The 12,285-nt window shown below is 36.7% G+C and overlaps 1 protein-coding gene across 14 annotated transcripts in view; it reads left to right on the top strand.

The window, feature by feature from the left end:
• ZNF385B (zinc finger protein 385B) overlaps positions 1-12,285 on the top strand; it is a 436,659-nt gene that overhangs the window by 349,864 nt on the left and 74,510 nt on the right. For 13 of the 14 annotated variants that reach the window (XM_067026399.1, XM_067026401.1, XM_067026403.1 and 10 more), the window contains one exon: positions 880-1,025. The exons of the other annotated variant lie outside the window; for it this stretch is intronic. In XM_067026399.1, coding sequence (XP_066882500.1) covers positions 880-1,025 — 146 coding nt within the window. The remainder of the gene's footprint in view (positions 1-879; positions 1,026-12,285) is intronic. 14 annotated transcript variants of the gene reach the window in all.

Genomic DNA, 12,285 nt, shown 5'->3' with positions numbered 1-12,285 from the left:
TATCTCAATATGCCTGTTGTATTTTGTTTAACAAGGGCATATCAGAGCCTGTCTCCTGGAGAGCCACCTGCAGCAGTGATTACTTATCTGCAGTATGTAGAGCTTATAGGCTAGAGAAAAATGCATGTTACCCTGGAGAGGAGTGTTTTAAATCTACAAACAGGTTACACCAGATATGTAAAGACAACTAATAAATTGTTAAAAGGATAGTTGCTAAAATAATAATACAAGGCTCATTAGAAATAAAAGTTGAAGTCAAGAATTTGGTTCCAACTCCTCTCTGTCCCCCAAAACCCTGCCTCTACCCTGATTATAATCACCCCTTTTAGATTCTCTAACTCTCCAGTTTCCAGACTAAGGGAACTTTCTGTTTGTTTTTTTAAGAGAACAAATTGTTTGAGTGATAACTTTCCTGGGATTGGACAGTAACAATAAGAGTCCAAGGTTTCTTCCCCTGGTAAAAACCCTATAATTATCTCTGATTTGCATAAAAGGCACCAACTAGCCATTCAATAATTGTGAATAGTAAATTGCATCCGGCTTCGAGAGGCTCCTCCCCTCCTCTCTCCTACATTTTTGGTGAACAAGAGGATGATATTCTGCCTTACCTGCCAGCAGGATCTGTGTACTATGTATCTCAGCAGAGTCTGAGCAGCCCTTGACCTTTGCCATAGGGACACATTCTGTATCACTGTCTTAGACATTGAGTAAGAAGACCCTTTTAAAGTGTATTTTCTCCTCCTGTGCCATTTGCTGACTCCCAGCATAACTCTCTTGCTTGCAGGTTGCAGCTCAGCAGTCTTGTTTTTGTACTGTAAGTTGGGGAGGGAGATGGATGTGAGCAAGAGATTGAATTCATTTTTGTTTTGTTCTTGGCAGGCAGTACATGCCATTCTACTACCCTTCCTGCTCTTGTGCGCACACCTACCCTGATGATGCAGCCTTCACTGGATATCAAACCATTTATGTCTTTTCCAGTAGACAGTAATTCTGCTGCTGTTGGGCTGTTTCCAAATTTTAACACAGTGAGTAAATGCATTTTTATTTTATTTGTCTCCTCCTCAATCTCTTTCTTTCATTACAATTGTGAATAGGCAATAGATATAGCCTGTTTCCAAAGTTTGTAGTTTTAGACCATATATTGGTTATACATTATGAAAGATAATGCTTCACCCATGAGAGTTAGTCCAAACAATAACCAGCATATTTATTTTATAAATGTTTCCACAGGCGACTTTTCACCTGTTGCTTTGTGCAATTTTGATAGACTTTTCAATGGCTTGAGAATCCTCTGGGATGCTGTTCACATGCCCAAGAACACGATTTAGAGGTATCAAGCCACACCGATTTTTCCCTACTAGTAGAAAGAAAAAGAAAGTGTATGTTTCATCTTCCTAGGTACATTTTTATTTGGGAGAGTTTTTAGATAAAGACTCTTACACAAACAGAATTCTTATTTGGAGGCTATTGTAGATTGTGTGAATCTGATTCTATTAGTAAAAGGAAAAAATACAATTTAGATCGACATGTTACTTGTCTGCATGATACTTTGACATTCCCTTTAAACCACATGATAAATATTAGTGAATTACCTATAATTACCAGTGTTCTTCATTCAGGTCAGCTGACCTTCTTCTGTTTGAATGAAAGACAACTTTGTAGGTATACCAAGTGGAACATGACATCTTTCAACAATAGAATTCAGCCTAAAATCAGTCCATAGCTAGATTCCAAGCTTATAGTAAAAGAAAAGGTTAACCAGTTCAGATGATTGCATCAATTATGTCTGTTCAGTCAATAAATACAGTCAGTGGGGGTATGATGGTCTACATGAATGATACAGCATTATAGAAGCTACCATAATCAAGAAAAAGAATTGCATTACCAGACAGTGAACATCTGAAGTACTGCCAAATATTTCCTTCTGCAAACGTATCTTCTGTATGAAGTGAAAACATCAAGAGGATTTTTCCTCGAGGGATGTAAATAAAATGTGCTGACATGCCTTCTGTTGTGGCTTAGGCATTGTAAGGTAATTAGAGGGTAGGGGAACAGCCAACTTTTTAAAGAGCACTGGCCTGACTTAGCAAGTAAACGGCTGAATGTTTTTGTCCTCTTGGGCTTTTTCAGACACAAGTCACACAGGTTTTTTTAAAAAAGGCCTGAAAAGGTGAGCAGCATTTCTAGTGCCGTGGAGCAACTCAGTAAGATAAATCACGCCTGTCCTGGTCACATTAATCCATCAGGAGTGACCATGCCAAAGCAACACATCGTGCTATTTTAGAGACCTTGAGCTCAAGCATGCTTATTCTGTCCTCTATCTAAACATAGGTGATACATTCCAGACATAATTGAATTAAGCTATACTTCTGAAAACATTTACTAGGTCTTTGTATTTTGATTAATGTACATTTGGAAGACAGACTTTATAGCCACTGCAGAAATCCAGTCACTGTCAGGAAGCAGTACTGATGACGTGGGTAAGCATAAATGTCTCCTACTGTGGTTCACCTCTCTGTATTTTTTTTTTTTTTTTCTTTTTTTGCCGTAGGCGGGCCTCTCACTGCTGTGGCCTCTCCCGTTGCGGAGCACAGGCTCCGGACGCGCAGGCTCAGCGGCCATGGCTCACGGGCCCAGCCGCTCCGCGGCATGTGGGATCTTCCCGGACCGGGGCACAAGCCCGTGTCCCCTGCATCGGCAGGCGGACTCTCAACCACTGTGCCACCAGGGAAGCCCTGTATTTTGTTTTTGACACGAGTAATACTTATTTCAAAAATTCAAACAAAACATTAGCATTCAAAGCAAAATGTCAAAGTCACCATTCCCTGCCCCTGCAGACACATTTACTTCCTTAGCTAGAGGAAAGCGCCCTCAGCAGCTGGTATGCATCCTTCCAGCCCCTTCTAGATGTATGTTATGTACATATCTAATAGGAAACCAATCATTGTTGTCTTTTTACAACTGTGATCATCTGATTAGCGCTATTCTCTAAGTCACTTTTAGAGAATTTCTAAATGTCTTATATATACTTCTTTCTTCTTAAGGGCTGTAAAACAAAAATGAAAAGAATATTTTTATAAGTTTTTAAAAAGATAGTCTCATAATGGCTTTTTAATGTTGTGTAGGGCTTACAGATGTATTAACTTGCCTTTTTTGTTTGTTTATTCTATATAGCAATTAACCTTATGATGTATTTGAGAAAATCCAAGGAATAATTCTAAGAGATGTTCAATGTTTTTTCTTCTTAGAGGCAAATAAACTTATAATTTTCAAATGAAAAATTTTTTTTCGTAAAAGTGAATATAGCAATGAACTGCATGATGTAGTCATTTTATTCTCTCTATATTATATCCAAGGCATTTATTGGATACAGAGTCCTTCTGGTAATGTATTAAAAATTAAGTCATTGCAAGTGGGACCCTCTATCATCTTGCAAAAGAATGAATTTATGGGATCATTGTATTACCCATGATTTTTCACTGATTTGCAGTTTCAATTACTCTAATCCTTTTCCTATGGACTTTTCCATTCCAGTGTCTAACTCACCCAGCAGATTTCCTAGGCAATTTCATAAAAGTCACTGTCCACATTTTCCTAGGAAAATAGTTTTACATTACTACTAATAATTATACTAGATTATTGTATTTTGTGATGTTTTACATTCTTCAAAGGACTCAGACCTTAGAACATTTTAATCGACCATTGTTATTATTCCTATTGTCTACATGAGGAAAAGCCATTAGGAAAGGAAGAACTGAGTCTTGAATTAGAATCTTCTAACTTCAAAACTGATGTTCCGGCTCTTCTGTGTCCTTGGCTCTTTTGGTCCGTGTCACCTCCCACCTCATTCAGTGTGAACAAAGCTCAATCAGAAATCTTTTGTGTTCTTTTCTGGCAGCATGGTAGATAATTTTCAGCAGAATCATTAAGTAGAAAGAGGAAAGGACTTTTTGAATGTAGAATGTATTTTAAAAACAGTTATAATTTCTTGTTAGCAAATTTTAAAAGTATATTCTACTCAGTAGTGTGTGTGCTCTTTGAAAACCAACATGAATGCTACCATAATCACTCATTTTTAATCAAGGGTAATATTAGTAAATATAAGAAATATATTTTAGTTCATAACCATTATCAGAAGAATGAACACTGTACTCTTGAGACCATAACTGAAAGATTTGGAAGTTCCAAGTTTTGCTATTTTCTTTGGATTTAAAATATATATATATAAAGTAATGGTTTCTTCCTATTTTTATAGCAGAGTATGATAATGTTACATGAGAAACATAGCAAGAATGAAATGGGATTCTGTCATATTCCAAAGCAAATAGGTGCCTGTTCTATACTAAATTGTATGCAGTGAAGAGATAGGCTTCACAGTGTTCATTTAGTGGCTATCTTGCCTTTTACTCCATAAGACAAAATCTCTCTCAGTGTTTATAGGTGAGAATAAGCAAAAAATCCGAGACACTGTTCAAGCAGAGTTCTGAGGAGACATTACTAGGGAAAATGGGGTTTGGATCACTGATATTTTATGATGGGCTGTGTGTCAAAGATGCATGTCTGGAGAATGAGGATGTTAACTCTGCAAATTTAAAGATCTTGACCTTTATATCTAAAGTTTAATAGGCTTCTCTGCCTGGCAACTCACTGATGCTTACTTCTACCACGCCACCCCACCTTCATCTATTTGTCCTTCTGGGCCCAACCTAGAGATCACCTCCTTCACAGGAAACTTTCTGTGACTCTTGAAGTCTGACTTAAGTGCCCATCCTCTGTATTTCCAAAGTACCTCCCGATTACATCATATTCTCCCTGATTATCCATCTATCTTCACTGGAATGTCAGATCCTTGAGAACAGGGCTCTATCTTGTTTATCTTTGTATGCTTGGTGTTTGGCATAGCTGCTCAATAAAACTCTTTTGAAGGAAGGAAGGGAGAAAATAACAGAGAAAGGGCTCTAGTTCCTTGGTTTTCAATGTTTGTGGTCCCCCATCCAGCAAAGGGAATTCGGCATTTCTCAGCCTTACGTGCAAGGTGATAAGAGCAGGTGTTTACTTTTAATTTCCTGAGAATTGTCAACCTTTTTTAGTCTAAAGGCAATAATTAGTTATAACCTTTTCTACAGCTATAGTTCTGGCTTTCTCTGTGTGGAAGGTATGGACACTCTGCAAGTATCAACTGCATTCCTTATCCTAGGCCCTAATCTTAGGAGCATTTAGTTTAAAATCAGAGTTATTAATTACTGAATGTTATTGAAAACATAATATATGGACTAAACAGTACTGGGTTTGGGCAAGAAGATAAACAAAATAAATAAAACAAAAATACCCCAGTCCTCAAGAAACTTGTAAGAAATAGAATAAATAGACAAGGTAAAAAAAACCAAGAAATATAGGCAAAGTGAAAATAGTTCCTGAACTTTATAGTGTTCAAGAAAGGCCAGAAAGAATGAATTTTTTTTGTATCCCAATAGAGCTATTTTCATTATTTTGTTATTCACTTTACTTCAGTTTGCCAACTGCTCCATGGTCATCCTTTAATTTTTGTACATGATGTTTGGTAGCTGCCAAAATGTATATAATTGTTTCTCCATATTAGAATTAGAATCTTCCATTTCCTTTACTGTGGATTCCATTTTTATCTTCATTTTACCTGGATAATACTTGGTGTTTAATACTTGATGTTTAATACCTGTCTAATACTTGGTTCTCCTTAATAAGAGACTTCTTCAAAATTCAAATGAATTGCATACTTAACACGATGGATTGTGTCAACTTAATATGATAAAATAGGTCCATTTAGAAGGTATACTCACACACATGCTCTTATGGACTGAATGTTCCCTCCTCCCCAAATTCATATATTGAAGCCCTAACATGTGAGTGATAATATTTAGAAATGGTGCCTTTGAGAGGTAATTAGGGTTAGATGAGGTCTTGCAGGTGGTGCCCTTGTAATGTGAGTAGTGCCCTTATAAGGAGAGACCCCAGAGAGCTTTTCCTTTACCTACTATGTGAGGACATAGTGAGAAGGAAGTCATCTGCAAGCCAGAAAGAGCTCTCACCATAACCTGACTATGCTGGCACCCCTGATCTTGGACTTCCAGCCTCCAAAACTGTGATAAATTTATTTCTGTTGTTTAAGCCACCAAGTCCATGGTATTTTGTTATGGCAGATCAAGCAGACTAAGACATGTATGCAACCTGTATATTGTATGCGATGATTAGAAGATCAAGTTTCTTTTTAACAGCCACATATTAGTTATATGGACAGATATATTTGTGTGACTCTCCAGAGCTGTACCTATAATCAAGAGCCACTCAAGACCACAATCACCTGTCAGTTTCTCTGCTGCTTGGCAGTAGTTTCCATGCCTATTTATTTCAAATGTCTTTGTGAGTCCTGCCATGTTTTTGCAACTGCTCCAGGAAAGCACAAGCACAGTGGAGGTCTCTGATGCTTTATGGCAAGAGGCTCAGTGATCTTCTTTTTGTGAAAAATAATCTGATTTTTATTACCTACCTTAAAATTATTTTTTTCCTGACACATGAACAAATATGTGGAGCAGAATAAAAATCATTTCTAAAGTATAAAGTCCCAAATTGCTATATGATTCTTTGAATCATCCATGACAAGCTGTGGAATGAGACGTGTTTACCATTTATTTTATCATTCTAGACTCTTTGAGATCCTGGGTTATTCATAGTTTGGTGATATCAATGACTATATAAAAATTTTCTTTCTTGTAGTAGAAATAATAATATATTTATCAAGGAGGTCCAAAATAAAGAAATAGGGAATCAAAATCGCATTCACTTTGCTGTTAATTCATGCCATGTTTCTCATGAGATGTTACTATAAGGAAACTTGAAGTAAGCTAGAACATTCAATGTTTCACCTGCTTTTAATATATTTATTAATTTAATGAAGTCCTTATTTAAACATTTAAATACCTGTTTTTCTTTTGTTTAAATTTTTCTTTAATTTTATTTAAATAAAATACCTTACCTCTGCTAATACAATCCAAAGTGAATTTTTGCCATTTGAGTCTTCCTTTTTACTCTCGTAATGCTTTCCTGTCATAAAATGTTATATGTCCCATATTTCCTAGGACAGTAGTATGTCCAGTACTTGAAATGACCCATTTGTCCCAGTCAAGTAAAAAAGAGAATATGGTCTAATTTTATTTTCATGATATGCTTAAAATATATCAATCGGTCATATTCTTTCATATGTTCTAAAGAAATATGCCAAGTTGAAACTTTCCACAGTTACTCAGATTTACTGGAAGAGGGGAGGATGACAGCCTATTATTGGATTCAGATAAGTCAACAGCAACACTCTCCAGATCATTAGAAAAAAACAGTGGTTATAGGAACTCTTTGAAATGTGCTACAAAACTGCGGAAGATTTTTGTACAGATATTTAAGCATAGTTTACTGTCTGGAAATTTTTACATGACTATTGAACATGGCAGAGAGAAAAAATATGTAAACATGACCACTGGAAGGAAAACAAACTATGTAGTGATCTTCAGTATTATTGTCTTCCTCTACTCTTCAAACCACAAATATGTCCTTTTTAAGCTTAATTCACGTCCCCTGCCTTATTCAAAAAAAAAATCTCAAGATTTATCTGCTAAAGACTGTGTTCAAATATCCCTTTACTCACTCTTACATGGGCCTCTTACTGCTGTGGCCTCTCCCGTTGCGGTGCACAAGCTCCGGACACTCAGGCTCAGCGGCCATGGCTCACGGGCCCAGCCACTCCGCGGCATGTGGGATCTTCCCGGACCAGGGCACGAACCCGTGTCCCCTGCATCGGCAGGCGGACTCTCAACCACTGTGCCACCAGGGAAGCCCCCTTTACTCACTCTTGAAACCCCTTTAGAATATGTAGATATTATTGATATGGTATGTATATATACACAAGTATGATTATATAATATGTGGTCATATGTGTTCTCTGTCCTTAATGAAATTATTTGTTCAGGTTATCTAGGAAAAGGAATGCATTCACAACCACTTACTGAAGGTCTACATGTGCCGGTCATTGTGCTAAGGAGGAGTTATAGTGAATAAGGCAGAAGCTGCTCACTGTCTGATAGAAATTACTTCTTCCTCTTGTATAATTCACCATAAGATAATAGAGGATTCTGCTTATAGTAAATAGTCAATTCAGTTGATAAAAGCTGCCAAGAAACATCAGATTAAGACTTTGATGGACCTTTAAGGGGTAAGGGAACACAAGGTTTCAGGAGCCTGTGAAAAGAGGCACCCATAGTCCCACCATGCTATGTCCTCTTGTGTGTCCCTTTCATCGTCCTAGTCTTAACCTCACATGGCTCTGGGACCTCCTCTTCAGTGCTAGAGTTTCAAGGATTATGTGTACTTGGAGGCCACATCAGATATTCTGGCAAGACAGGTCTTCAGTCTTGGCGCTGTCCCAGGTCAGCATTTTTTAAGAGTAGAGTCAGCTTGGAAAAAGTGTGTGTCAGGCACTCTTCTTTAAAAATGTATCTTATTCTTAACAAATCTCCAGTTAATTAAAGGAAGAAGGAACCAACAACAACCTTGTTCTTAGCTTCTCTCAGTGACCAAGGCTCTTTATGCCTGTGGTAAAGTAGGAGAGCTTAATAAATATAAAATGTGGCAAAATATTATTGTACAAAACATTCCCTCCAGCCCAGAAAAGGTATTTCTAAATTGGTTGCTCTATAAACATTAATTGATGGTAGTGTTCCCTGAGAAACCTTTATCAAAGCTTGGGAACCCATCCAATAGCACAGACCACTTTTTTTTTTACTCCCTCTAGATTCTTGTGTTCAGAATTAGGTCTCAAATCTCTTTGGGGGAGGGAAAAACATGTTTTGGAATATTCCAGTTCCTTTATTTTTATAATTGCCATTGAGGGTGCTAAAGACGAATTGGAGTGCTATTTAGCAAACTGTGAAATTTCAACCTCTTTGCGGAGCTCAGTAGGGATCTTGGAAAAATACTTTTTTTCACAGATTTAGCTGTCAATTTAGGTTTTCTTACCTTCCTTTTTATGTTCTGATGCTTGAAATAATATGAAAGAACATAATTTATATGAATAATACCTTATTTTCCTGGAATTCTAGTGTCAGAGGGCTTTAGCATATTTTAAAGACATTCTACAATTAATTCTTTCAACACATCCACATATGAAATAGGCTATGTGTGTCATTGTTGTACCCTTTTTGCAGATCAGAAGGTTGTAGAATATAATCCAGTCTTCTCATTTCTTCCAATAGACAGCTCTGCCACTGAAAAGGAAAAAAAAGCTAAATTAACAGACAAGCAGGAGCTGGTCTCCACCCTACTGTATCCTGAATTTAAATGTGTGTATTTCTCACACGTTATTCGTGTGGGGCATATTTTCTTAAGTACCCAATAGATCGTTGTGGCTCCTAATATCAGGCTTTGCACTATATTCTATTTAGAATATAGATTTGTCTTGTCAGTCTCATACTTGTTTTCTCTTATTATGAACAGTTTCTAGAGCCAAGTGAAGATCTGAGTGGTGTAGTAAGAAATATATGTGATCTCTTTCACAGACTTACGATTTACAAATAATTAGAAATGTGCAGAAAGTCTCCAACAATTAAAACAACAATTAGTCTGGGTCTATGTGTAAAATGGTTCATTGTCCTGATAATCAAACCCACAAAACTTCCATTTCCCAAAATGAGCTGAAGCTATTAGATGCTAAAATGATTACCAATAGCCACTATCACATGGTATACACTTAAGTTTCAACTTTTGAAGTACTTACCTTCTAAAGGGGGTGGTGGCCTTCATTCATTCAGTCAGTCACTCATTCATCGGTTATACACAACTTCCTCCCAAAAAGCCACTTGGAGCGTTCCCTCTGATCTGAGAAATAAGGCTGCTTGACTTGTTCCAACGTAAGCCTCTAACAGTCCTATCTGGCCTGCACTCTGCTTCATGCCACCCTGGGAAGCAGGAACCTGAGTGGAAGGGAGAAGAGGGAAGAGCCATCTACTTCATTACATGGGGAAGAGCACTTGACAAGAGTCAGAAGACTACAGCTGGACTCGTTTTCTTTGGTCTTGAGAAAATCACTTAGCTCCACTTTCCTCATTTTAAAACTAGGGTGATACCTTCCTAGTCTATATTACTACGTCATGAAAATTTGAGTTTATTATGTTTATGGAGAATTAAGGACATGACTGAATATTTAGAAGATTTCTAGAATTTAGTATCTGTGAAAAAAAATATAACATATCACCATCCTTTTTTTAATAATTTAAAATACCCATGAATTTCAAATGAGATAATGTTTATGAAATGATTCCTAAACAGAAAAGCTCTCTTCTTATAAATAATATTTTTATTAATATTTCTAACTCTTTGATCTCATCTTCCTAACCCATTACCTTAAGTAAACCAAGTTATGTTTATCACTGGGGCTGGCGTTGTGCATTAGAGCAATCCTAATCAAGGTAGATGCTAAGGTTACGGCTAAGACTTCGTTCTTGAGTTTAAGAAATTTACAGTCAGTTTAAAGAAGTCATGTCTGGTGCTAAGCAGGTGCTCAATTTGTGTTACCTTGAATGAGATAATAGTAGTGCATACCTAAAGATCAGAATCTCCTGACTGCCTGAAAACAATGCAGAGGGATAATGAAATGAGCAGGGTTGGGGAGAGGGTATATTGAGTGGAGGTTGGGAATAACCACAACTGGTTTGTTTGGATTCCTTTTTTCTCCGTTTACTTTCAATAATATTTAGACTTTGAAGGCTATGTATAAAGGTATTTTGAACCCAAAAGCTGTGTACCAATGACACATTGTCATTGACACCTAAGACACAAAGATGTGTTCTGCTATATTTTTAAAACACCATTGACTTCCAAACATAGAATATTTATTCTAATATTTTATTCTTGATTTGTTAATCAAACCGACATTAGTTAAAATGGCAATTTTAAAAAATATTTTAAACTCAAAGTAGTCAACATATTCATTTATCCTTCATGTACTGATAAGGGAAATCTATTCTAAAAATTCTTTGGACTTTTGACTGTTACAGATCTCTTTTCACCTTACCTCCTTCTTTTTTTCTGAACTTAAATTGCCAATCATACAAGAAAAACCCACTTAACCTGTGTAGTAACACCTAACTGTAAATTCGGTGTGACATCTAACTGTAGATTCAATGCTTCCTGAAAAAAGATTAGTAGTTTTATAGTCTATCCCCAAATATTATATAGACCTTAACGATATGTACATATGTATGAAAACTATTTTTTATTAGAATACAAACATCAGCCTAAGTAAAACTTTAAAAATATACAATCCAAGATATTCATAGTTCCAAAGCTATTAGGAACAGGAGAGAAATAATCAATCTTTAGGCTTCTGTGGGGGGAAAAAAGGTTTAAAACAGATACATTTTAAATTAGTTCCTTCATAAAAGAACTTTCTAGAAAGAGCCTGTGGCACATAGCTCATCAATCCTTGTGCAATCAGACCTTCCATTGTCTTCTGAGGGAGAGCTGCCACCTCACAGGCCCAGCCCCTTTAATGGGTGAGTAGCTTCTGAAGAAGCATTGTGACACCCAGATGTGGAGTTCTTTGAAGCTGTACTTCTGGGGAACCATCATTTTTGTTACAGAGCAAGAGTAATATCAGAATTTCCTGGGAATCGGTCATCAAAGGAAATTATCAGCAATTCATAGACTTTCCTTTTTGCATTTGCTTCAGCCTCGAGGGTAATCACAAAAGATTATAGTCTCCATTTCAGCTTTCATATCACTGAAATATTCTTCTCTGCCGAGAACATGATTGATTTCCAGAGGTCAGCTTTTAACCCCAGCTTCAGGAGGGCACTCGGACTTCAGTGGTTTGATAACTGCCAACAATTGTTATTGTGATATTGTTCTGTTGTGAGGCAGAAATTTGGTGATTCCTGACTAATTATCCTTTAAATAAAGTGACATATCAACTTCTCATGCTGTTAGATAAAAGTATTTGTCCCATTTTAGTAAGTGTTAGATGTTGAGGCAGAGAGAAGGGTGAATAAAAATTTTCAAATGAGTATTGGGAAGACTTTGAAACCAGCATCCTGAGATTGAATTTTAGATTGGAAAACAGAATAATTCAGAAATCTTTCTGAAAATCTTCAAAGGGAGTAGGTAGATTATAAATACAAATGATTTTTGCTTCCTGAGACTTCATGAACATTGCTAGGGATTTTGTGTTTCATGACAACATGCTACGTGATTCACGTAGGTTTTTCT

Source organism: Kogia breviceps, chromosome 2, assembly GCF_026419965.1.
Source record: "Kogia breviceps isolate mKogBre1 chromosome 2, mKogBre1 haplotype 1, whole genome shotgun sequence".
NCBI lineage: Eukaryota > Metazoa > Chordata > Mammalia > Artiodactyla > Physeteridae > Kogia > Kogia breviceps.
Note: the sequence above shows the minus strand (reverse complement) of the source record. Positions and strands in the feature narration are given on the sequence as shown.